We start from the raw sequence: 23,629 nt of genomic DNA, 5'->3' as shown, positions 1-23,629 counted from the left end.
ACGATGGTCTGTAAGGGCCCCGTCACCCTGGCTAAGCAGCCCCACTCCCGTCCTTGAAGGACCTGCTCTCGAAAAGAGTGTTAAGATGCTGCGGGCCTCTTCTGCTGGATGGTGGTGAGCAGAAAAATGCGTGTTCTTTCACCAGAAGCTGCCAAAGTTGCTCAGTTATACTCAGTGCTGGAGATACTGAATTTTGGTTTTAGTAGCAGGAAAAAGTAGGGGAGTGCTGGATCTGGCCCAAGCAGTTGCATGGGACTGCGCGTCTTCCCGGTACCGTGCACGAGTCTCAAACTGACTCCTGGTTCCTGCGCTGTCACTGGGATCCACCTCTGCAACCTGTAATTAGTGCTGTCAGCAGAGCAGTGTAAGCAGCCACTTAAGCATAATTACTTTAATGAACTTACTAAGGTGGGTTTAGCTACTGAAGCATTTTGTTGCTACTATAAATTTTTGAGTCAAAATATTAGACTGCGGAATCGATGGGAGATGATGCTGGAGCCTGGCTTTCCTCTTGTCTTAATGTTCAAAGTGTGGGGGTTTTTTAGGCAGTTTAATCACGCAGCCGTGTCTCCTCCGTCGCGCAGAAGCAGCCATGGCAGTGTGGCAGGAGGGCGTAAGGAGGCTCTCTCCCCGTTTGTTCGTACGTAGGTGTAAGGGATGCAGCGAGTACGGGGCAATCTGCCATTCCAGCCCAGAAGATGGATGTCACCTTTCTTGCTTTGTGACAGCTAAAAGGTGGCCCGTGATGCTTGGGCTCTTGTAGTGTTAAATATGTAATGAAAAACTCCCTGATGTGAGGGATCTGCTGGTGGGGGAGCTCTCTTATAAACAGACAGGATGGAATAAAATGGTTCATTAACAAAACTGGTTTTAATACAGAAGTGAGCAGAGTTTTCACCGCTGTGGAGAGGAGAATGGTCCTGCCATTGCTAATGGCAAAACTTAATGGGGAATTTTAATGGCTGTTATTTTGAAACCTGCCGTTTTCTTGGGAAATGCAATATACTTTGGCAAACTGGAGCTTTTCTCCACTGTTGCAGAAAGGAGAAGTATAACCCCTCTGAGCTGACTCTTGCTGAAGAGAGGGTATGGGAGGCATTTGACTTGCAATACTAATGTGGAGAGTTGGACAGGGTCTTTCATCTCAGGACAGGAGACCTCTCAAAGGGTCGAAGGGAGAGAAGTGGGATACAGTGCTCGCTCTCTGCTCCCTGCTGTTGCCTGCAACTCCTTGTTCCCAGCATTGAGGAGTTGTCTTCAATGCCCAGAGATACTGCTTTGACAAATGGGATGCTTTAAACCTGCGTAAGAGCTGTAGGAATTATGTGTTTTTTAATTTGGTGGTTTAAACTATGTATTTTGTTAGTATTGATAAACTCAGCGTGTAAATCCAAAGCAAAATAAATTTTAAAAAACCCACTGTATGTGCTGAGACTAAAGTGCTCACGTCAGAAACAGGATGAAACATCAGTGACCTGGTCTGAAGCACTAAGGCAAAGCACTTTCTGGAGGAGCATTTCAGCTCTTTTCCTCTTTACATTAAGTAAAAGACTCCTAGACTGACCCCGAAGGCTGTTAGAGCAGTCATTGTAAGTGATGGGGGTCCTGAGCTCACATCCCCGGTGTGAGCTGTGCCCGTGGGTTTGGACCCCAGACCTCCCCTCCGTGGGGAGCATCCTTGTTCCTCTGCCACGACGTTTGTGAGAGGGAGCTGGTTTTCTCTCTCCGCCCAGCTCTGATCTGAAGGGTTTTGCCGAATTCAAGCCGTATTCTGCAGATGAAAGTTTTAAGCTGACTGAGATGGCTTTTGAAAGGGAAGGAGCCACACACTAAAAAGGAAAGTGCTCCCAACCCCGTGTGCAGTTTCTTTCTTTACTGCATCAAAGCGCAGGAAGCTCAGCACGGGAGAGCTGGCAGCAAAAGCTGTCTTCTGAGTTCACCTGAGGCTGGCACTTTGGTGTCAGGGGTGGGTGAAAGCAACAAGTTGGACTTTCTTTTTCCTTTCTGAAAAGCCTAAATGACCTGTCAAGCTCTCAAGCTGCTTCCCCATAGGCTAACCTCCCGGCAACCGCGAAGCCGTATTGCATCATCCAGCCTGGGAACACTCATCTTCCACCGCTTGAGGTGGTGGGAAGCAGAAATCACATAGAACTTGGGACAGCAGAAGTTTGAGAGAGTTTTCAACTTTGTGTGGTGGGGCAGGTGAAATCGCTATTAAAACAAGGTGGTCTGTATGCAAAGCACTTGACAGTCAGCTTATAGACCGACCCAGGTTGTATCACTGTGTGCCCACTTGTTTTGACCTAATTTAAAGGGCTTTTGACCTAATTTAAAGGGCTCCTCTCTGAGGAGTCATGGAAGGAGGTTTCAAACCTTCTTCAATGAAATTAGGGAACGTTAAGGAAATCAACTTTTTGTCCGCTATTCTTTTTTTTTCTTTTCTTTTATTAACTTGGATGCTCAAGATAACGGGTCTTAAATTTGGATTGCACGACTAGCAACCTGCAGCAGGTTTATGCTGTGATCTTTACTGAGCAGACCATCCTCAGCTGGCTCAGGCCCAGGGCCCATGAGGTGGATGGTCTCCAGCTTCAGCCCCTGGCTGGGGGGACTAGTATCCTCAGCGCACAGCAGCCGTCACACAGATTTCTTTATATGCCTTCTGTCAGGCCTGTCTCAGTGATTATAAGTACTACTGTAGCTGTGAAAACCTTGCATTTCTGCCAAGCTCAGGTGCTAACTTCTGATTCAACTCTTAAACCGGTTTCCATGCAGTGCTGAATACCTTTGATGGTGATGTTCAGCGATAAACTCTCTTGACTTCTCTGACGAGGGTTTGTTGGTTGCTAAGGGCTGGGAGAGCAGTCCCTGTGGCTTTCTAATCTGGTTATGTTGAAAACAAATTTGCAGCGTGGAGAGCTGGGGTGCACAGGTATTTCTTGGAAACGCCCCTGCGTGCCGTGCGGTGGTACAAGGATCGCCCGCGCCTCCGGGCCAGGTCCCACCGAGGGGCAGCGTGCCGCCAGCTGTGGGACTTGGCGCTGGGTGGCCCGTGACAGCTGCCCGCTGCCTCTGCACCCTGGGCCGGCGTCGGGCTGTCGCGGGCGCTGCGAGGCAGCAGATGCACAGGGGTGACGCTCAGCATCGGGGGTTGCTTTGGGATCGGAGGTGTTTGACCCAGAGAGCAAATTGAATGCGCTTTTGCGTTAATACAGAAAAGAAGTTCTAGACTGTGTGGTTTGTCTGTGTGTGATAGGCGCTGAAATGCAGATTGAAAGAGAAGTGGTTTGAAACTCTGGGGGAATAGTGGGATTTGATCAGCCCCAAAAACTTGCAAACTTCTGGGACTTGGGCTTGCGAGAGGGGAGATAAAAAAGAGGTTGTCCTGGCTGGGCTGCCGGTGAAGAGCAGGGATGGTTGTCAAATGCAGGCTTGGCGACCAAACGTGCCTCATTCTCCACCCTGGTGATGGCATCATTCCTGATTCATAATTAAACGAAGCGTGCTGCCACACTGCAAGCCCTCGGGATGACCTTGCTCCCCCACCTCTCACGACTCGCTCTCCTCGCCCAGCCCAGCTCCTCGATGTGCTCAGCAAACAGGTCCGAGCCGAGCGGTGCAAACCTTCCCGAGGGAGCGGTAGCAGCTCAGAGGTGCTGCCAAGCCACGGCTTCGGTCTCTCTTTTTAAAATACCCATGGACACAGTTACTGACCTCTGTCAAATACAAGGTTCACTCTGCAGTCTGTTTGCCGTCGAAGCTGTTAAGAGTCGAGACTTCAGCTGCTTTGCCCAGTTCCTCTCGGCTGAACAACCGAGAGGACGGGGGAGAGGAAAGGAGAGTTTTCTTGTGCTTAAAGGGCGGCACTGGGACCTGGGACTCAAGGGCACTGTCACAGCTGTGCCATGGACTGTCACTGTGACCTTGGCAAGGAAACCTGAGCCTCCAGAGTCTTGGTCTAACTTGGGCTGAGATGTCACATCTGTGAAACGAGGCGAATAGTGATTGTAAAATCCCGGGAGACAGCCTGGAGCTCGCTCTGCTAACGGCAGCAGCGCTTGCGGAGATCTCTGGATGAAAGGCTCTGTTGAAATTAAAATCTCTGAATCGTGTAAAATTTGCTGCTGAATAATTACAGGTTGCAAAAACAGAAGGGCTGCTAAGGATCAGCTGGTGCTTCTCTGGTAAAGTTCAGGTCGCTGCTAAACTTGTGTGAAAGTTTTCTTTCTGTAGCGTATGCTTTTTAAAAGGAAACCACAATCTCTCTTTATTTGACCAAAAAAAAGGAAAGGGGAGGACTTTCTGCTTTTATAGACATTTCCCTTCCAGCACTGCGCGGCAACGCAGTGTTTCCAGTAAGAAACGGTGCTGTTGATCAGGGGGTGATGTTTTAGCAGATGACACTTTAACTCCCGGTGTGCCCCTGTGGTCTCCCGTGTGGGGTAATGGTGTGACACCCACCTGGGCTGGGCGCGATCTGGGGGCTGGCAGCGGCTCCTGCTGCGGCCGTGTCACACAGAGCTGGCTTTGAGAGGGCTGCATCGCAGAGCGCGTCCCGGCACACCGCGCGTCTGCCTTATGCAGGCGCTTAGACCTTGGCTACGTGGCACCCTGTTTCATGAATGCAGTGGTCCGTGGGAACACATCCGAGGATGTGATTTGGTCCTGTACCTCTTAAAGATCTTCATCCCCAATGTACTCAAACTAAAGGGAGACAAAGTCGGAGGGGGGAAAAAAACCTCAAAACGTGCTGATCAAGGTCAGAGTAGATGCTGCTGAGGGTGGAGAAGGTACCGAAACAGCCAGAGCAGCTGGAGCTTCTCTAAAGACCAGGGCAAGGTTAGAGAGGCACAACAGCGAAAATGGGTCTCTGAAGTGGGGCAGGCTGAGGAGCAGAGAAGGGGGAGAGCCTGGTCTGCCGGTGAGCTCCTGGGCTGCGGTCAGCAGGCTCTCACTGCGGGGAATTGTTTGGTATTGATTCAGGGCAGCTTGAAAAGCAGCTATGTATTCCCCCCCCTCCCCCCCCCCCCCAAGCCCTCTTTTCCGTTACTCTAAATAGAAAGTTTCCTGTTTTATAATTGAGACTCTTAAAAACATTCATGTGGTTCAGGTCAATATACAGCTGCTTAGCTGAGGCCATAGGATGCCTGAAATACAAGCTGGGGCAGAGGCTGTTGACTCTGGAACCTAATAACACTTTCAAATGGCAATATGAACTATTTCATGCTCCACAGAGCATATTAGAGTAACCTCTTGCAAATCCTGGCAGGCTGGCTCTAGCGTGGAGCTTGGGGGGTATTGCAGTTCTGCTTCTCAGATCACCTGATATGTTATTGTGTTAATGTAACTGGGGAAGCTCTTCGTGTACTCAGACAGCTGCAAAAGTTTACCTCCTGACAGCATTGCTCCCTTTTATCTAAACACTTCTTAAGCTGTAATTTCTATTAACACCAATTAATTTTTTTGCTGCATTTCCTTTTTGGTACCCTGAAAGATTTATTTTCTAATAAGCTCAGTATAGACATCACAGGTGATGACTGCTGCATGTCTCAGTAGATAGGTTTTGGTCCAGTACATCAAAAGTAGCTTCTGAACAGGTATATAAGTGGGATCCTCTGTGCTACTCAGATAAAAGGCTTTGATGTTGTGTTGTCTGAATGGATTTGCATGTGTTGTCATGACTTCCAAGAAGAGGTTTTTGTAGGAAGAAAGCTGGAAGTAGCCAGAGCAGTAGGAGAACAGGAGGTCCTGGTCAAACATTTACTGACTCTGTAGGTGCCCTTTGTCTAACTCTGCCTGAAACACGAAGGGATGCGAGATGTGTTGCTTGCCTGCTTGCACCCACCAAACCCAACATTTTGGGTGCCCAACATTGGGGGATGCAGGTTCCTATCGAGCTGCTGCTGGAGGACGTGGCTGTCCCTCATCCCTCACTTTCTGTTGGTGTTCCCTGCTCAGGCCACTGGCTCGTGCGGCTCCGACTGCAGTGGGACCATTCCCTCTGCGCGTTGCCAGTGCCTTCTGCTGAGCGCCATCGCGTCCTAAAAGCCAGCATTGCTCTGCTCATCGCTACAGCTTCTGGGTCATCCTTGGGAAACTTGGCCTTCATCTCCTGGATCCATACCTCCTTAAGTCTGACTTAAATTTTTTTTTTAGTGCTTTTTAAATCAGTACCATTCCAATACCTATTCCAAAATGCCTCTTAAAGAGAGAAGAGGCTCTTTGGCAGCCCAGGTGTCACTGTCGCAATGATATTGGGGAATCTGCTTTCCTGGCTCCCTGCCCACAGAAATCCTGCTGAAGGCAGCTGAGCCCAGAGGTTATATAAAACACTCATCCCTTTTAAAGCCCATCATCTGTTTAAAAACCATACCAAAATGATTTATTTATTCTTCCAATAACAGATGAGGAATGGGAAACCAAGAAAATAATCTCTGACTTCAGTTTTCCTTTATGTTTTTGGTACCTCCTGCGTGGAGCAATTTCACTCTTAGTCTGAGCAGGAGAAGAGGATGAGGATGCTTTTGAATATGATGCTACATCCTTAGAAAGGCTTGTCATATGGCAGCATCCTCTAATTTTTATTTTCCCTATTGAAATGATTTTGGCTTTGTTTCTGCTGCATCCTTTGAGCATTGCTGGTTGCAGATGGGTAACTTGCACACTGTTACTTACCTGAGTAATCCCAGGTGGATGGCAGCTATTGAAGAAAGATGCTTTAGCATCACTAGCACTAAGTGGCTTATCAGATCTTGAAGTCCTGTAGATGCAGAACAGGAACAATGTGGGATGCACTAGGGGTTGGGCGCCTGGCTGTGGCCCGTTCACCCAAGACGCAGCTGTAGGCGGCTGTCCCCTTCTAGTATTCTTCTTGGTGCTCTGGTACTGCAGTGATGGATAGAGGTCAAAGCATAAAGCAAAAAGTGATGGAAATAGGCACAAAGAGGGGGAGGAAGAATTGGACCCTATGCATTAAATAAAGGTATGAGTTGTTGACAGCTCTCACCTGCTGTCAGAATAAAACCTGTGTACGAGCTGTGCCCCAAGCTCCGCAGGAAGAGCCAGCCGTGCGAAGCAGGCCCGTGGGGCTAAGGAAGGGTATGCCCTCTTAAGCAAGAGGCATCAAAATCAGAAATAGTTTTTCCTGGAGAGAAGCAGCACCTGGGCAGAGTGTAGCTGCATGAAATGTCCCTGCCCGTGTGAGTATGGCACGAAGCAGATGGGGCTCTGCTGGCCTCTTTCCAAACGTCCCAGATATTGTGGGTATATTAGAAGGATTGTGTGTGCCCAGCTATAAACTAGGTGGGAAGTGTCTTAACAGGCTTTGAACCTTCCCGAGAAAGCTTGGTGATCAGTCATGATGAGATGTCTCGGCTGCTAGCTCAGCAGGCAAACTGAACCATATTTATTTTTAGGTGTACTAAATGTTTGAAGCTGCCTGAGTGTGGAGTGTTTTCTGTGGGGTTTTTTTGTCTTTCAAAAAGCTTTAGGGAGCTGCAGAGTTTATCAATGGACCAGGATGGGCTCTCAGTTGTACGTTGCAGGGACCGGAGGATAAGGCTGAGTAAGTTCATCCTGTTATTGCTCAGGGTTTAGATATGCTCTTAAATATGAATATCACAGTATGCTGTGTTAGGGAGCTGGATGCTTTGTTGGCAGTGTGCTCATAGCTTCAATGCTGTTTTCCTGGCAGTGTTTCTCCTGTGTAATAAATACCCCTGCAAAACCGTAGCAGTAAAAATGCAGCTTTGAAGTAGCTGCTCCCGTCCACAGGACCGTGCCTGGCAGGCTGGGGATCAGTCTTCCCAGACCTTTGCCAACACACCCATGTGGCACAGACACCACCGGTATCTCACTACAAGTAATGCTGCGAAGAGTTTCTTCCGCTACGCTGGGTTTTTGACTAAAGCTACATTTGGGTGGAAGTGACTTCTACCAATGTGTAAAAGCGTGCATCTTTTAATCCAAGTGAAACTTCATTTTAATCAGTGAAATCGGGTATAAACATACAAGAATTATTCTACTTAGTGCAATAGTAGCTTTTAAAGGTGGCCTGAGAACCAGAAAGTGAACTAGAAGAGTTTAAGTATTTTCAAAAAGAAATCGTTGAGTGCAAAGGATCAAGATAAACTGGGATTTTTAAAACCTAATGGCCTGTGCGTGTATGTAAACTTGGAGCACACAGCTAAGCCTGCCTGCCAGTATGGACAGTTTGCCACTACATATTTTTGGGAGGAATCAGGACCTCCTACCAGAAAGGTGTTTGGGTTTTTTTCCCCTCCCTGGTATCCATATCAGTTTCAGTTGGCTTTTTCTCTTATGAGTTATTAATACTTGAGGTATGCAGATGCTGGGTATAGATGGGAGTGTAATAGCATCCAGAATTTTATGGTGTAGCTTATTGACTTAGGGGGAGCTGCACTGACAAAGGCATTTTTTCTCCCTGGAAAAGTCTTCATCTGGTTTAGGAACTTTTCTGGGAAAGCTGTTTCTAGTGTAAACTCAGTGGGAAGTAACATCGATGAAAAACAATGGCGCTGTCATACCTCTTCAGGTGAGAGAGCTGATTACCCCACATTGAATTTTCCTTAGGGCCTTTGAAGTGCTTTTTTTCTTCCCCCTGATTTATAGGTTTTGGGGAGAATAAGCGAGGCTTGGACATGCTTGGGAGGAGAGGGAGCTCCTGAGAAGTGGGTTTGTTGTGTTCGGGGAGGAGAATCTGTCTGAGGCTGCCCCAGGACATGTGATGGAGTGTGACTTAAAACCTAGGATGTATTTTCACAGCTGTTGTGGGAGCTTTTTCCATTTAACACAGCACAGATGTGAATGATAAAATATAAATTGAAGATTAATGTACACCATCTTGGCATGTGAGAGGTTCAATTATAGGCAGAGCAAGCAGAATAATGGAAAATGCATTTGAGTGATTGTTCAGTTAATACAATTTGCAATGAATTATTCACAACAATTTGTTCACCCAGTTCTTATTGTAATAATTTTCATTCCTTCATTTGCTATGCGTTTGAAACTGCTTCCCACAACTTGTGCTTGACATGTAATAAAGTATATCCACGCATCCAGCCCCTTCTCCTCCCCACCTGCCCCCCGCCTACATGCGAAGCGGGACAGATTTTAAAGAGCTCAGCATTTTAGGCGCTGAGCTCTCTTTAAGAAGTTAATCGTAAGTGCTAAAGTGGAGGCTGCTGCCTGCTGAACCCGTCGACGTGACCCAAAAAAGCCCATTCTGTTGGGCTGGGAGTGACCTGAGCTCGCAGGGGGGCTTGCAGAGGACCCATTTCCACGCTATACCTTGTCCGTGTGTGTGATCTTCCTTTCCCGAGCGGTGAGCTGAGGCTTGAGCTGACAGAAGGCGATCAGCTGGCGCCGGGTGATTAATCTGCGTCCTTGCGAGCTGAAGCGTACGCTTCCTACCTGTATGGCATCATTCATGCCTGGAGGTGGGAGGAGAAGGTGTTGGGCTTTGCAGCGAGGCGTGCGGCAGCGGCAGGCTTGAAGAGAAGCACTGTGCTTGCTCAGGTCCCAGTCCCTGATGTTGTGCATTAAGCAGTGGAGCGGGTGGGTGGCAGTGCCACAGCGCTGGAGCTGAGGGTCCGGCTTCCAGCACTGCAATTGTCACAGTTGTGCCCCCACTTTCCTATTCCTAAGGTGCTGGAAAACCCACAAATGCACATTTCTCCTGAATTTTATCAGAAAGGAGGACTTGTTCTTCCCGGCCGTGTGCAAGGAGCTGTTCCTGGGTAGTGGGCACAGGGAAGATGTCCATGTCCTCCCTCCATGTCCCTCTGCAGGTCTGCCCGCAGGGAGCGGGGGGTGAGGAAGCTGCTCTTCGCCACCCCATGCCCTGCTGCTGGGGGTGGTGGGTAGGAATCGGGGCTGCGTTCTGCTACGAGCTTGGTGGGATGCTGGGTCTCCCTCACTTGTAAAAGGAGGCATATGTAATAGGAAATTGCAGTTCTTGGAGAATTCTGCCTAGCTGTTGGGATTTGTTATCTGGAGCATGAGGAATACTGAAGGCAACGTCCCTCTGACTTTAGAGAAAAGAGCCAGGACTTGTTGCTGCCCAGCCCTGTGCTCCCTGGCTGAACCCCGAGGTGCAAATTTCAGCTTAGGACTAGTTGGAAAGGAGTTTGATCTCTTCTTCAAGTCATGTTTGCCTGGACTCATTGGTACCACATCCATACCTAGCTTCATTACCTGGCTTTTCTGTGCTCTTTTCTGGTGTCTTGCGGTTGTCAGTCTTCGGTGTGTTGGGAGATACTGGGGAATGTTTTGAGGGCTGTGGTCAGCCGGTCCCGAGGGCAGATGGGAGCCAAGGGGGGTGCACTGCGAACATGAGGGCTGCCGCAAGGGATAGTGGAGAATTCAAAGCTGCTTTAGGGTAAGATAAATCCTCCTCTGAATCTTAACCCTTCAAGGACGCTTAGAAGCTCTGTCAAGCCATGATCGCAGAGCCTTCAACACAAAACCCAATGCTCCGTAACAAACTGGGATTTATGCTACTGCTTCTTCCCATGGAGGGACAGCACTTTTAAGGTTAATCTGCCAGCGTCTACTTGTCCAAATCTCCATAATCAGGCAAAATATGATTATGGAGCTGCATGTCATTAGTACACAATGGCTCTTAAATGACTGAGATTGAATTAAAACCCTAATGGCAGAGCATCCAAAGTAAATAAGAGACAACCAGATCCACTGGTGAAGGACTCGCCTATCACTCAGCTTGGATTAGGAGAGCAGGAGCTTGGGGCTGGCCAGGAACAGTAGAAGCACAGTCATTAAATTGGATATACTGGCTGGGGTTCAGCGCTCTTATTACTGTCAAGCATGCAAGTGTCGGGGGGTGTGAGCTGAGTGTAGGCGTGGGCTTCCTGCACTGGCCTTTGAGCTGGAAAAAACTCAGACTCTTTGGACTCGCCGCGGTGGGGGATGAGTTTTGTTCTTTGTTGTGTTCTGCTTTTTTGTATGAGTTTCATCAAGCAGGTGTCAATGCCTTGAAATTATTTCCAGCAAACGTAAATTCCAGCATTCACGTTGAATCGGGTAAAACAATCCTGTGATATAAAGTGTTTTATTTCACTTCTGTCTGGTTTTGCTTTCCTTTTTGATAACATCTGACCGGTGGCTTCCAAACAAAATTTCACTTTGGTTTCTATTTGCCTTTCTTGCGAGTGCATTTTCCAGATGTTTTGAACAAAGCTTCGTAAGTCAACATTGATGTCATTGTGGACATGTTTTCCATGTTCTACTTTCGACGCCAGAAGTGCTCTGTCCCCAGGGACAGCCCTGATGTGCTGGGGAAAGAACTCCCTCTAACAGTGGGACAACGATCGGGCAAAAGCAGCAGAAGCAGAGGCTGCAGGATGCTTTGGGAGGGACCGGCCTTGCAGTCCTTTCGATTGCCAGCTCTGAAGATGGTTATTGCCCTTTTTAGCATTGTTAGTGTTCCTTATTTTGCAGCTCTGGTTACGCTTAATGGTTGCATCCTTGCCATCAAATAAGATGGGACTTGAATATCTGTTGCTGCCCTGGCCCCAGGGAGATGATTATGAACCTCCGGCTTGTGCCTGTGCTGTCAGTGACATTTGAGGCAGGAAAAGCATTAGGTAGGGAAATCTCTGGAGAAAAAGCAGGGAATGAGCAAGTAAACAACAGAAGATGGGTATAGATCATCGAGATCTGTCAGCAGTGTTGATTTTGAAGAGTTCCTGGTGTTGCTATTAATTTTCTTCCTCTGCCAGCCTTATGGCTATTACCCCGTGCAAGATCTGTACCTCAGAGCAAACTTTATCTTTTACCTAGGGGCTAATGGCTTTCCATGTGTTTCAGAAATTTGCTTTTTAATGGAATAAATCTTATCCTTCCCCTCCAAAGCAGTAATAAAAAAAATAAAGCCTCTGGGAAGCTTTCTTCAAATGCCCAACAGTTCATGTGAAGTGTCCAAAGCAACCCCGGTGTATTTTAGATGTGCCAGGCCCCTGAACGTATTTAGCTTCTTGTCCCAGATCGATAATTTCCTGAGGCAAGACCTTATCCCTCCCATAGTGAGATCTCTCTTACGGTTGTAACTCAGGACCCCAAAATCCCTGCTTGCCTTTGGGCTCTCCTGGGCTGCAGTGTGCGGAGGTCACGCTCAGATGTTGCAAAGCACAAGATAAAAATGTAGATTGTTCCAGCACAAGCCTATAAAAATGATAGCTGTAATAGCAGTCTCCTTTGGAAGGAAGTTGGGGGAAAATTGTATGCTGGTGCTCTCTGCTGGATAAAACCAAGAAGGCCTTTTTCTCACTGGCGCTGCGGTGACTGCGGGTTCACGCCAGCGTTGGGCTCTTGGCTGCGAGGTCTCCTGCGGCTCTGCCCGCACTGGGACACCCTGACCGTGCAGGTTGCCTTTGGCTTGAACTGGCCAGGGCTAGCTGAGAGCACGAGATGTGTAAGGATTACTGATCTGACTCCTTTCCTCCTGTCTCCTTCCCGTACAGTGTGTTACTTGCTGAAGAGCAACATCAGCCCAGACCTGTGCAATGAAGATGGATTAACTGCACTGCATCAGGTGAGGCGTGGGAAGAGGTCGCAGCTCCCTGCCGCTCCGCACTGTCGCACCGTCCCGCTGCCCTCTGAGCAGACCTGCCGGGGTGAAGGGGGAGAGCTCTTCTATTTCATTTTCTTGCTCAGTTAATGCAGTGAAACTTCACCATGTTGTGCTGGCAATCCTGTTTCTTGGGGAGCAAACTGAGCTCAAACCCTTCTCTTGCTGTATCCCGGCTTTGTTCAGTGATAATAAGAGCTCAGGAATCGGGGCTGGATTTCAGACGTGAACAACATTGCTCCCACCCTTTAACCTTTGCAGGGCTGGGCTGTAAACTCTTAAAGCTGGTTAACTCAAATTTAGAGACTTTGGCAACCTATGAGATTTGAAACTGGTTTAAATAAATGATGCACAGGATGCTTGGAGAGCCCGCTGCTGCTCCCTGCAGGCTCAGGGACTTCCAAAAGGCTGTGTGAGATGGCAGCAGCTGATCGCCAGTAAAATAGACTTGCCATAGTAGTGTGTAAGTCTGTGTCCTTCCTCAAAGCCACTGCACTGATCCCATAAGGGATTTTCTATTCTTCTTCCTAAGGCCCCCGTCCCCACCCCTCCTCATGAGTCCTGATTTTCAGTGCAAAAGCGTCAGGAGAGTCAGCCCGTGGGACTCGCCGTGCCTGGCAGCTGCCGCCTCCGCTGCCGCGAAACAGTGGCGCAGTTGTCACACTCACTCCGAGGGCGGAACGGGAACGGGGACTCGTGGTTTTCTCGCCATTAGTCCCTGCTGTAAATGCTCCCATTGACTTGGGCTTTTGGATTCTTCTGCAAGTCGCTTGCTCTCTTCAAAGCTGGATGGATGTTTGCTTAAAAATGCAAACTGGCTCCTAGAAGAATAAAAGGTCCCCACCACCACCTCTCCAAAGAGATGCTATTCTGCACACGGAGAAACGCTGACAGCCTCATTGCTTTCCCCCCTAGCTGCTGAAGCCATGGAGAATCCCACCTTCCCCACTGAAGGATCAGTTATTGTAAAGGTGCATTTGGGAGTTGAGATGGGAACTTTGCATCATGCGACAGGCATGATTTTAATCTCACTTCCATATACAAATAGTAAACAGAAATAGAAATACATAAAGGGTCCTTGTCACTCAGCTGCTAAAATGCTTGTTGTGGGGTGTAATTCAGCCCCATTACAAGCTCATACTGCAGCGCTGAGCTGTGAGTCTCCCATGTGGGTCTGCAATAATGCGTAGACCACGAACAGGCTTCCTGCACAAGAATGAATCTTATTTTAGTGTCTTTATCACACATACGTTCATGTCAAGAATTGAGCACAAGGTGGATCAACGAGCAAATTCCACCTTCCCCAAAGGAAAGCGGTTGAGGCCCTTCTTGCAGGCTGCCTCTGGGACTGTGGTGTAAATGCATCGAGGATGCTGATTTTTTTCAGGAAATGAAAGGTGCCCTCTGAAGTACCTCATAATTCTGGGAATTCAACTTGCATCTCTTCAGATAAATGTGGTAGGTAGCGTGAGCTGCTGGGAAGATTTTTACTCATCACATGTCAGTGTGTGGGATTTTCGCTAAGAAAAGGGAATGTCAGCTTGTCAGCTCATCCCTTGGTATGTGGTTATACTGGTTACGCTGAATTTCTGCTATGTTTGCTCTTGAATATGGAAGACCCAGTGGAGCAGAAGCTGTGCACATATTTGCTCTTGTTCCCTACTGGTTTTGCCCCCAGTCCAGAAGGCCCTGTAAAACAGTCTGTCCAGTGTAGGTGTTCTGCATGGTGCCTTTCTGACCTGGTTGTGCTCAATTTAGTGTTTAACTCTGTTGGAGATGCTTGTTGCCAAACAATGCAGGATAAAGTATGTCTCCACATCCAGGTACCCTGATACAACTGAGGACGTATGAGCCCTCATCTTCCCAAAGTTTAAAAGACCCAATCTGTCTGCATTTCTTCCTCACCAGTGCTGCATAGACAACTATGAAGAGATAGTCAAACTTCTCCTCAACCACGGGGCCAACGTCAACGCGAAGGACAACGAGCTGTGGACTCCGTTGCATGCAGCAGCTACATGTGGTCATATCAACCTGGTGAAGATCCTCATCCAGCAGTAGGTGCCTTTTTGTGTCCATCCCTTTCTGCAGATCTGATTCTACCCACAGCTTCTGTAGATGGAAACCGAGACTGCTTAGTACCTTGTGAGATTGCAGAGGTGGTGATTATTCCCTGCTTTCAGGCTATTCATGGGACTCCTTCCTGCTTGGGGGAGAAGGGGGTGGAGGAGGAAGAGCAGAAAGGCTGAGGAGACACAGTAAAACCCTAGGTGACATGACTCAGTTTCATGAAGCTTCTGGAGACTGGGCCAAAATTTGCCACTTTTTGACTGTGTTCTGGCGTGTGTGTGTCTGTGTTTGTGCTTCTTGAGCCATGCTTGCTGGATGGGTAGAAATAGGAGCAGCCAGCAGGATCCACCCTCAAGCTCTTAAACATGACTTCAGGTCTTCCAGCCATAGTCAAAGAGACACTGATGTAGGAGGACAGCAGCATGTTTGTATAGCTCAAATACTTGGGCAAACTTCATGACCTGTCTTACTGGCTCTTAATTAATAACCGGTTAGCTGCTTGTAATGCATTTGCTGCCCAGCGGTGTGACACAGGGTGCTTGCACTGGACCTTCCACTTGCCTTTACCAAGGCGCTAAAGCTCAAGTCTTTCCTAGACTTGCCGGTGAGGAGGAAGAAGCCAGATGTGTTTTGAGCTGTACCATGTGCAGCATTTAATGAGCACCTGCTGTGAAGTCCTGACTCTATGTGGAGCCCTCTCCTCCATTTCCCAGAGTGACGGTGTGGAGAGCAGAGTGTGCTTCTCCCTCGGGGAGGGAGACTTCTCCCTGTGATGCCGTCATCTGGGAGACTAGCATTGAAAATTTGGCCCTTCTTCTTTGGCCGTGTAATGAAGGAAGTGGAGCAGAGGATGCAAACAATCATCCCTTGGAGGACGTTCCCACTTGGATTAGGAAAATTTTGGATGGGGGGCATAAAAATGGAGCAAACAAATGTGGAACAATATAGTGCATTCCTGACTCTTAATTGAAGATAAGGGAGTGTCATGGGGATGGGTGGCAAGATGAGGAACTGGAGTTTATGGCCCTAGTTGTCATAGACTGCCCTGTGTTGAGTAGTTGCCAGCAAATTTGGACTCTAGTAGCCTAATGTCATGATCCCATGCTCAGAAAGAGTCTTCCCCTGGACTTTTGAGGAATGGGGTGATTTAATTTGTTTGTTACAACCAAAGTTGTCCTTTACAGGAGGTGTCACATATCAAATGACTGGTTAAACACTGCCTTTGAAGGCAATGTTACAAGTGATGGGACCCAGAACCCTTGGAGACCATCAGAAGGAGTAGCCCACAAAAGATGTCCAGTTCCTTGCTTTTTTATTTGCTGATTAAACTAATGCTGGTGCTTTGCAAATGTGAATTTCAATGATGTAGTTTGCTCTGCTCAGGCAGAGGGGAAAAAAATAAATAAAGAAACAGGAATCTAAATGCAAGTGGATACTGTCTGCTGCCCTTCCATGGCTGGTAACGGTCAAGGTAGATCAGAATTCAGCTGTAACTATTTAACAGCTAGCTAAAATGGCACAGTTCAGAAGGTGCTGGAAATTTTCTAATATGTGGGAATATGGGGACAGTGATCAATTTAGCTGGCAATTTTACTTCCAAATAGTGACCTCCCGGAGGTCACTAAAGCACTTAGAGAAGTGCTTTTGGATAATCAGAAAGAAAAACTCACCAGTTGACAGGATTTTTGTTTATTACTATTTTTTGCCAACGTGCCCTTGGCTAGATGGAAGGCTCCCTCCACCATTCAGCCCCTATCTTTCCCAACTTTTCTGGTCCTTGCGAACTTTTCATTGAAGGACTGCCAGATGCCCAGATAACAAGCACCTGGTAGTTGCTTGGCATTGTTATCCAGAAATTCAGCAAATAAATCACTTCTATCATTGAGAAGCTGCCAGTCTGTCCAGTGCCAGGATCAGGAGAGGACAGGAACGGCTCCGTGGCTCATGTGCCCTGCAGCCCATGAAGGAGGTGTAGCGTGCTGCCTTTCATCCACTTCTGGAATTTATCTTCCCCATTCATAGCTCCTTGGCTTTGCTTCAAATTTTTCTCATCTCACACAAATGTTGGTGACATTTGGGCAACTGTTAAACCCCAGTTAGTTTTTGCTAAGCATTTATCCCAGTGTTTGGACCGTCTGCTCTAGGATGGCTAAGGTCCTTTCTTGTGTAACTCTGCTTTCTCCTTGCAGTGGAGCAGACTTGTTGGCAGTGAATGCAGATGGCAACATGCCGTACGACCTCTGTGAAGACGAGCCAACTCTGGATGTCATTGAGACTTGCATGGCCTATCAAGGTAAGGAGACTGACTTCATGTAAAATACAAAAATGGGTCAATATAGTACTAAAAATTACCTTGTTTCTCAGTTCTTGATTGGCCTCTGGAGAAAAGCAGAGAGCTGCTGCATGGCATAATTTCTTGGAACCTGATTCTATCTAGTTTCTCTGATTCCTAAATAAAAGAACAGCTGTCAATCCCCTCAGCTACATAGCCTCTGAAAAGGATGTGAGGTCTTTTTAACCAGGAATCATAGGTCTAATTTTACACAACCACTGGAGACAAAGACCCTTTCCAACATTTCTCTCTATAACTGGAATTTTAACAGGAATTACACAGGAAAGGATCAATGAGATGCGGGCTGCTCCAGAGCAGGTCATGATCTGTGACATTCATGACATACTTGCAACTGGACAAGACCTGAACAGGACTGATGCCCAAGGTGCTACACTGGTGAGTGAAACTGCTGCGGCTTCACTTTTACCTTCCTTCAGCCCGTAGGTCACGAAACCTGCCCCGTGGCAGGAGTTATACAAACTCAACACGTACAAGTCACCGAGAGGAGTGAGGAAACTATTTTGATCTTTTTCCCTGTTTTAGTTTATTGTCACGTAGGAACAGGCTCTGTCTATGAGTACAGGTGACATAACTTAGTATCTAACCCTGCCCTTTTTGAAGCGAAGCCCTTGTTCATTTGAGCTCTGTCAGTTGTCCAGCAGCTCAGGTCCTGCAGCAAGGCTGCTGAGCTCCTGGGTCCTGTCGGACAGTGGCTGTTACCAAAGAAAGGTGCAAGAAATCCTGTGACGAAGAGTTGCAGAACATAGCACTTATGCTGACCTCCGAGGAAATGGGACTGAAAGACCTCCCAGTAACGTTTTGCTTCTCGCTAGTCCTGTAGTCTGACCTGACTCCCATGGAGGAGACGTGAGAGTGCTCTGGTTTTCATGGGAGCAGGATCTGGTGTTGGGCACTCTGGAGACTTTCTGCCTCCTCTTCTTTCTGCTTTGCATAGCATCTGGCTCATACAGAGTCAATGGAGTGCTGTGTTTATTCATGTAGGATGGCATCTGCCCCTGGGCAGAGGAAAGCACTCAGGACAAACCTACAGCGCAAAGCAAGCTGGCATCTGATGTGACAGAGACCGAGAAGGCTAAGCAATCCTAGCCCTGTTCCCTTCTTTTTCACCTGCAAATGTGTGTCTTAAACCCCTGTGGACAGCAGTCCCAGCTTACAGGAAGTTCAGTAACACTGTCATACGTGTTGGGACTTTCATATAACCTTGGTCATTTGATGCTTGGGTCCAGACATAACAGATATCCAGACCACTTGGTGTCATTTGTTTGATGGCCAGACCATGGCAGTGCATTCAGGTTTCTTGATCTAAATTGTCACCTATAGCATATACCAGAAGTGTACAGGGAGAGCAGGCTTCTTCCAAGATAAACTCGGATGACTGAAGCTTTTATTGCAGCTTATTTTTTTAACACGTTTTTCCCTTTAACAAGGATTATATACAAAAATTTAAGCAGACCTCTTGGCTTCCCTTTTTATATCACCCCCAAGTGATTCCTTGTTAATTCATATGGCCTCTAGAGGTTATGACCCAGTGCCATAATATTTACATAGAAATTAACTGAATTGCCAGAAAGCATCAGAATTTATTTCCAGATGAGGGTTTAACTTTGTGTGGTGGACTCCACATGGGAATTTTTGAAAAGAAGCTTTAATTCTCCTCTTCAGCACAGCTGAAATAGGATGAGCTCTGAGTGGAGTTCATACCTTCAGAGTAGTGCATAGGTCAATGTTTTGCTCAGCGATGCAACAGCAGACCACAATTATGAAAATATTCACAGACATGAAGTGTCGTGGGGGTCTAAAAGAGACTATTATTGATGTCTCCAAAGTGATGTTTGTAGTTGGAAGCCAATATCTGAAAAATTGTATTCCCTTAACTAAAAGTAGCCAAGGATTAAAATGGCTTTGATTTTCAAATGGTGAAAGCAATTATGGTGTGAGTGGAAGTGCGATTGCGCGAAGGGAGTCCTGACTAAAGCAGGCTGAAAATTTGATCAAAAAAATCACATCCACGGCACTTAAGTGGGAAGAAGAGACATTCTTCTGGCATGAGGAATGCAGAGTTTACAGTGGATGATGTTGTCCATTGCAGGCTTGTGTTTTGATGGTGCTGTTTCCCTACAGATTGGGAAGCACTTAAAAGCCCTTGTTTTAAAATATGAAGACATTATTTTTCTAACCCATATATGTAAGTTATTTTAAGAACTGTTAAGCACTTTCCTCTCCAAACAGAATTATATGCAGGTAATACTGAGTTTTAGTAACAGGAACAACCTGCTTTTGACCCGATGGCATTTGCCAAATGTGAAATGTCTAGATCTAGACTCAGACGTTATCCAAGAAATTCTACTGAAACTTGGTGTATAAAACCATTCATGGTCCTTGCAGGTGGTTCACGCTCTGTTCCTTATCTTCTAGCTGCATATAGCTGCAGCCAATGGTTATCTGCATGCAGCTGAAGTCCTTCTTGACCAGGGGGCAAGCCTGGATGTTAAGGACTGGGACGGCTGGGAACCTCTTCATGCTGCTGCTTTCTGGGGACAGGTAATGATTTTGTTGCAAATGTCATGTATGAGGGTGACATTTCTTTCTGCCTGGAGAAATTGTGGAGTACTCTGTAAATGGAAGAAACCTGTACTAGGGCTGGACTCTCTGGACATTGTCAGATGAGGTCCTTGGGGGTCCAAAAAGAACCTGTTGCTAAAAAAGTTCGGGGAGAGTATGTCTATGCAGTTGAATGGTAGGAACAACGTTTAACATCACACGTGTACCAGAATTGAGGCAAGTTGAGTGTGCATGGCATTGCTTCTTATCTGATTCCAATTTTTCAGCTTTGAGGAGGAAAGCGATTACCCAAAACACCTCTGTCAGCTTGCCTTTCTTTCCCTTTCTTTAGATGCAGATGGCTGAGTTGCTTGTGTCCCATGGGGCTAGTTTGAGTGCCAGGACATCTTTGGATGAGATGCCAATAGGTGAGTTTACTAAGCTTAAAAAAAAGAGATCGCTAAGAAAAGCTTTTCCCCCTAAGCATGCTGGAGTCTTCACATTGTGCTTTCAGAAGCATTAACGTTATTTTTCAGGTGTCTTTAGAATCAAAGTTGCAGTTACTTTAACTGGGACTGAAGTTTTTAAAGTGCCTACTTTGTCACTTCTGAAAAAGCTTCTTCCTGCTCATAAAAAGAAGGGAGAAGAAATTTCTCAAGTACTAAGTCTTTCTCCTGTGTGTTTCCACTCATGTTATCCCTCTGTACCTGTGCTTGGGAGTCTCTCTCCTCTTACATTGTAGTCTTGGACCTGAGCAGCTGTTGAATGCAGCCCTAAGACTTGGGTGTCTTAATTTTGCTTTGATGCAATGAAGTGTGGTAAGCTATAAGGGGTTGGGGAGGAAAGAGAAAGCACAAGCACACACAAGTCTTGGAACAGATTGGAAATAAAAATGCCAAAGTGCTAGCATCTGACCATGTGTAGTATAACCTTGTGCCACATTTTCTTTTGGCAAAAGGTCTTCTGAGCATTAATTGAAAAATCTGTGCATCCTTATTTTGAAAGTTCTTGTCTTCTACCCTGATCTGCTTTGCTTTTGTCTATATTCTTTTTCATTTTGGAGGCTTAAGTAAAAATGCTGTATTCAGGGGAGCCGCAGTATGGTAATTACAGAAATTTCTTTTCCTCCCATTTTGAAGCTTTGATACAGTGGTCAGTATATCTCTCTCCCTTTCATGGGTAAAGGCACAACATGCTGCAGAGATGGGACAAAACCTAGCTGAACATCTGGATCATTGCAAAGCTGAGCCCCCGTCACAATCAGTAGTTCTTGTTTTCTGCTCTGGTTTAGGTGTCCAAACCATTCTGCCTCCCCTAATTTGTTGAAAGTGCCTAAGCATGCTCTCCTTAAATCTCCCTTCTCTTCCTCCTAGCATTTGTAGTTGTATGTACTAAGAAGGTGCATTTAGTAACATGGTGTTAATGGTACCACATTTGAACCCTTTGATTAATGGCTTGGTTTGTGTGTGCTGTAGATCTGTGTGAAGAGGAGGAATTCAAAGTATTACTTCTGGAGTTGAAACACAAACACGATGTGATCATGAAGTCTCAGATGAGGCATAAATCCTCCCTGAGTCGAAGGACGTCCAGCACTGGCAGCCGGGGGTAAGCGCGCTGTTCCCTGCAGGTCACTCGGTGCGTTAGGGTGGCCACCCAGATGTGGTTGCAGAGCACCCTGGCCACCCAGATGTGGTTGCAGAGCACCCTGTGGCCAGCGTGCGGAGAACAGCCCGTCTGTCCTTTCTGAATGAACTCTGAAAGGCAGAAGCTGACTTTCGGTGGCTGAAGGCAGAGCTCCTTTGAAGAGTGGTTCTTTCATTAGAAAGCGGTGTTTTTTCTTGGGGGGAAAATAGCTTTGCACTGTTGTGGTTTAAGAAGTGCTCCAAACACAGGACCAAGTGGTGAGAATTTACCCTGTTAAACCACTGGTGTGTGAGAATCAGTGCTTAAAACGGATTAACTTGAGCTTCTCAATAATATGTCTCATGGCCAAGATACTGGGCTCAGACACAGTTTGCACAGGTCTTTATACGATGATGACTAGACGCCAAAGCAGTCCTGCAGACCACAAAACTCCCTAAACAGCCTGTGGGCCCTTTCCATCTACATTTACTCCACTGGTTACAGGGTAGATCCATTAGGTGAGCTGCATGAGATCTAACACAGATTTGCAGTACTACTTTAAAACTCCTTAAAATTCCTCCCACCTTTAATATCCACACTAGTGCCTTTGCTTTGCGTGGGTGCCAGCAAGCTAAATTCACGTTCTGTTCCAGTGAGAGAGGCTGTGAAGTGCGAGGAGGAGGTGAGAAGAGCTACAGGGTAAGAGGAAATGTCATGTCCTGCTCACGGCTTCGATGCCCCTTCTCCCTGTCCCGCAGGAAGGTGGTGAGGAGGGCCAGCCTTTCGGACCGAACAAACCTCTACAGGAAGGAGTGCGAGAAAGAGGCCATCGTCTGGCAGCAACTGGGGGCAGCAGAAGAAGGCAGAAACTCGGGTCTCATTGGAGAAATTGGGGAGACTCGGTCTGACCAGGAGAATACAGACCCCGTAAGGAATCTCTTCTGTATTATGGGAGTCACCGAGGAGGGCTGGTAGCGCAGGTTCAATAGCAAAGGGTGCCCTGGGATGGCTGAAAAATTCCTATACCTCATCCATCAGATGTAAGCAAAAGACCAAATTCTCATTTGGTATAAACTGGGATATCCCACTCACATGGAAAGATTGTTTGGATTCACGGCTGCATAGTTTTGAGAAGTGGCCCTAGTGAACCAGGAAGTTCAGAAAAAAATAGCGTGCGCATTTCTCTTTACAGCTAACAAACTGGTAATCGCAAAAAAAATGTAATCTTGTTTTGCAGTTATTCATTTTTAATTCAGTTATTGTCATGTTACAGTAATATGCTTATCTCTATATATTTTCTTTTGTAAGCGAGTCCTTCTGAGTTAACGTTCCATGTTCCTGGTTGGGAACCAGCTCCTGGTTGGGGCTCACAGCATTATAGGGTCCCATTAGTGGGTGAATTCAATGTTTGTGCTGCAGTACCTGTCTGGTGGAAGGGCTTAGTGTGAGCAGGCTTAGGAAGCTGTCACAGGGATGAACTGTGTTATGAGGGACAGGTGAAGATGCTCTTCTTTCATGTCATCTTGTTACAGAATTCAGTGCTGGAGAACTCTTCCCTCCTTCCGGAGTTAGCAAACAAAAGCACCCAGTGTGACTCTGAAATGCCCCTCCAGAATGGACTTATGGCATCTGCCAGCACTTACCAGTACACCTTTTCCAACGGGGACATTTGGAGTATGCACGCTGACCCTGACAGTAATCCAGGCCACGTGTTGCCCTACGGCAACCCCGGGCTCCCTGACACGCAGCAGTTCTGGGATGCCTACAAGGAGCATAACCATCAAACACTCTCCGAACTTAAGCGGCAGCGGGCTGCAGCCAAACTCCTCAATCACCCTTTCCTCAGCACCCACTTTGGCAGTGGCATGGGAGGAGTTGCTGAGAATGGGGGTGAGGCCAAGTCACACCTAATCGGATCCAGGACTTCTCCCTACAGCTCCAATGGGACCTCAGTGTATTACACAGTGTCCAGTGGTGATCCACCCCTCTTGAAATTCAAAGCTCCGATGGAGGAAATGGAAGAGAAGGTGCATGGGTGCTGCAGAATTTCCTAGTCTCATCTGTTTCTCACCCCAGAGGAAACAAGACGTGGGTGGGCTGGTTGGATCCATCGTAGCGGCTAGGTTGTTTGCATTCCAAAGGGAGAATTTGGTTATGGACATCCTGACTGCGGCGGCCTCGTTCATCTTGAATTGTACTTTACCCTGCCAATTACTTCCATTGCAGTTGAATGAGTAATGCAGGTGGAGCAAGGCTCTTAGGAGAGGAAGGGATACGCATCAGTATGATGTAAAAAGAGTCGCCCTAGTCTTGCTCCCTGGGGAAGAAGGTATGGTGCACTGCCTCCCCATCCTTGGGAAGTCATGAGATGCCTTGGAATGAAGAAAGGATCTGAATTAAAGTCTTCGCATCTGAGCCTCTTGCTGTAAGTCACCACG

The 23,629-nt window shown here is 47.1% G+C and overlaps 1 protein-coding gene across 2 annotated transcripts in view; it reads left to right on the top strand.

Moving 5' to 3' along the window:
• Nucleotides 1-23,245, top strand: part of PPP1R16B (protein phosphatase 1 regulatory subunit 16B) — a 41,500-nt gene extending 18,255 nt beyond the window's left edge. The window contains exons 2-10 of one of the 2 annotated variants that reach the window (XM_059827318.1): nt 12,501-12,571; nt 14,516-14,661; nt 16,864-16,967; nt 17,278-17,402; nt 19,443-19,568; nt 19,921-19,996; nt 21,044-21,173; nt 21,950-22,118; nt 22,724-23,245. In XM_059827318.1, the coding sequence (XP_059683301.1) occupies nt 12,501-12,571; nt 14,516-14,661; nt 16,864-16,967; nt 17,278-17,402; nt 19,443-19,568; nt 19,921-19,996; nt 21,044-21,173; nt 21,950-22,118; nt 22,724-23,245 (1,469 nt within the window). The remainder of the gene's footprint in view (nt 1-12,500; nt 12,572-14,515; nt 14,662-16,863; nt 16,968-17,277; nt 17,403-19,442; nt 19,569-19,920; nt 19,997-21,043; nt 21,174-21,949; nt 22,119-22,723) is intronic. The other variant, XM_059827319.1, reaches the window with a different exon arrangement.
• The last annotated feature ends 384 nt before the right edge of the window (nt 23,246-23,629 follow it).

The sequence above is a fragment of the Gavia stellata genome, chromosome 20 (genome assembly GCF_030936135.1).
Source record: "Gavia stellata isolate bGavSte3 chromosome 20, bGavSte3.hap2, whole genome shotgun sequence".
Classification (NCBI taxonomy): Eukaryota; Metazoa; Chordata; class Aves; order Gaviiformes; family Gaviidae; genus Gavia; species Gavia stellata.
The sequence above is the reverse complement of the archived record's forward strand: the minus strand, read 5'-3'. Positions and strand labels throughout refer to the sequence as shown.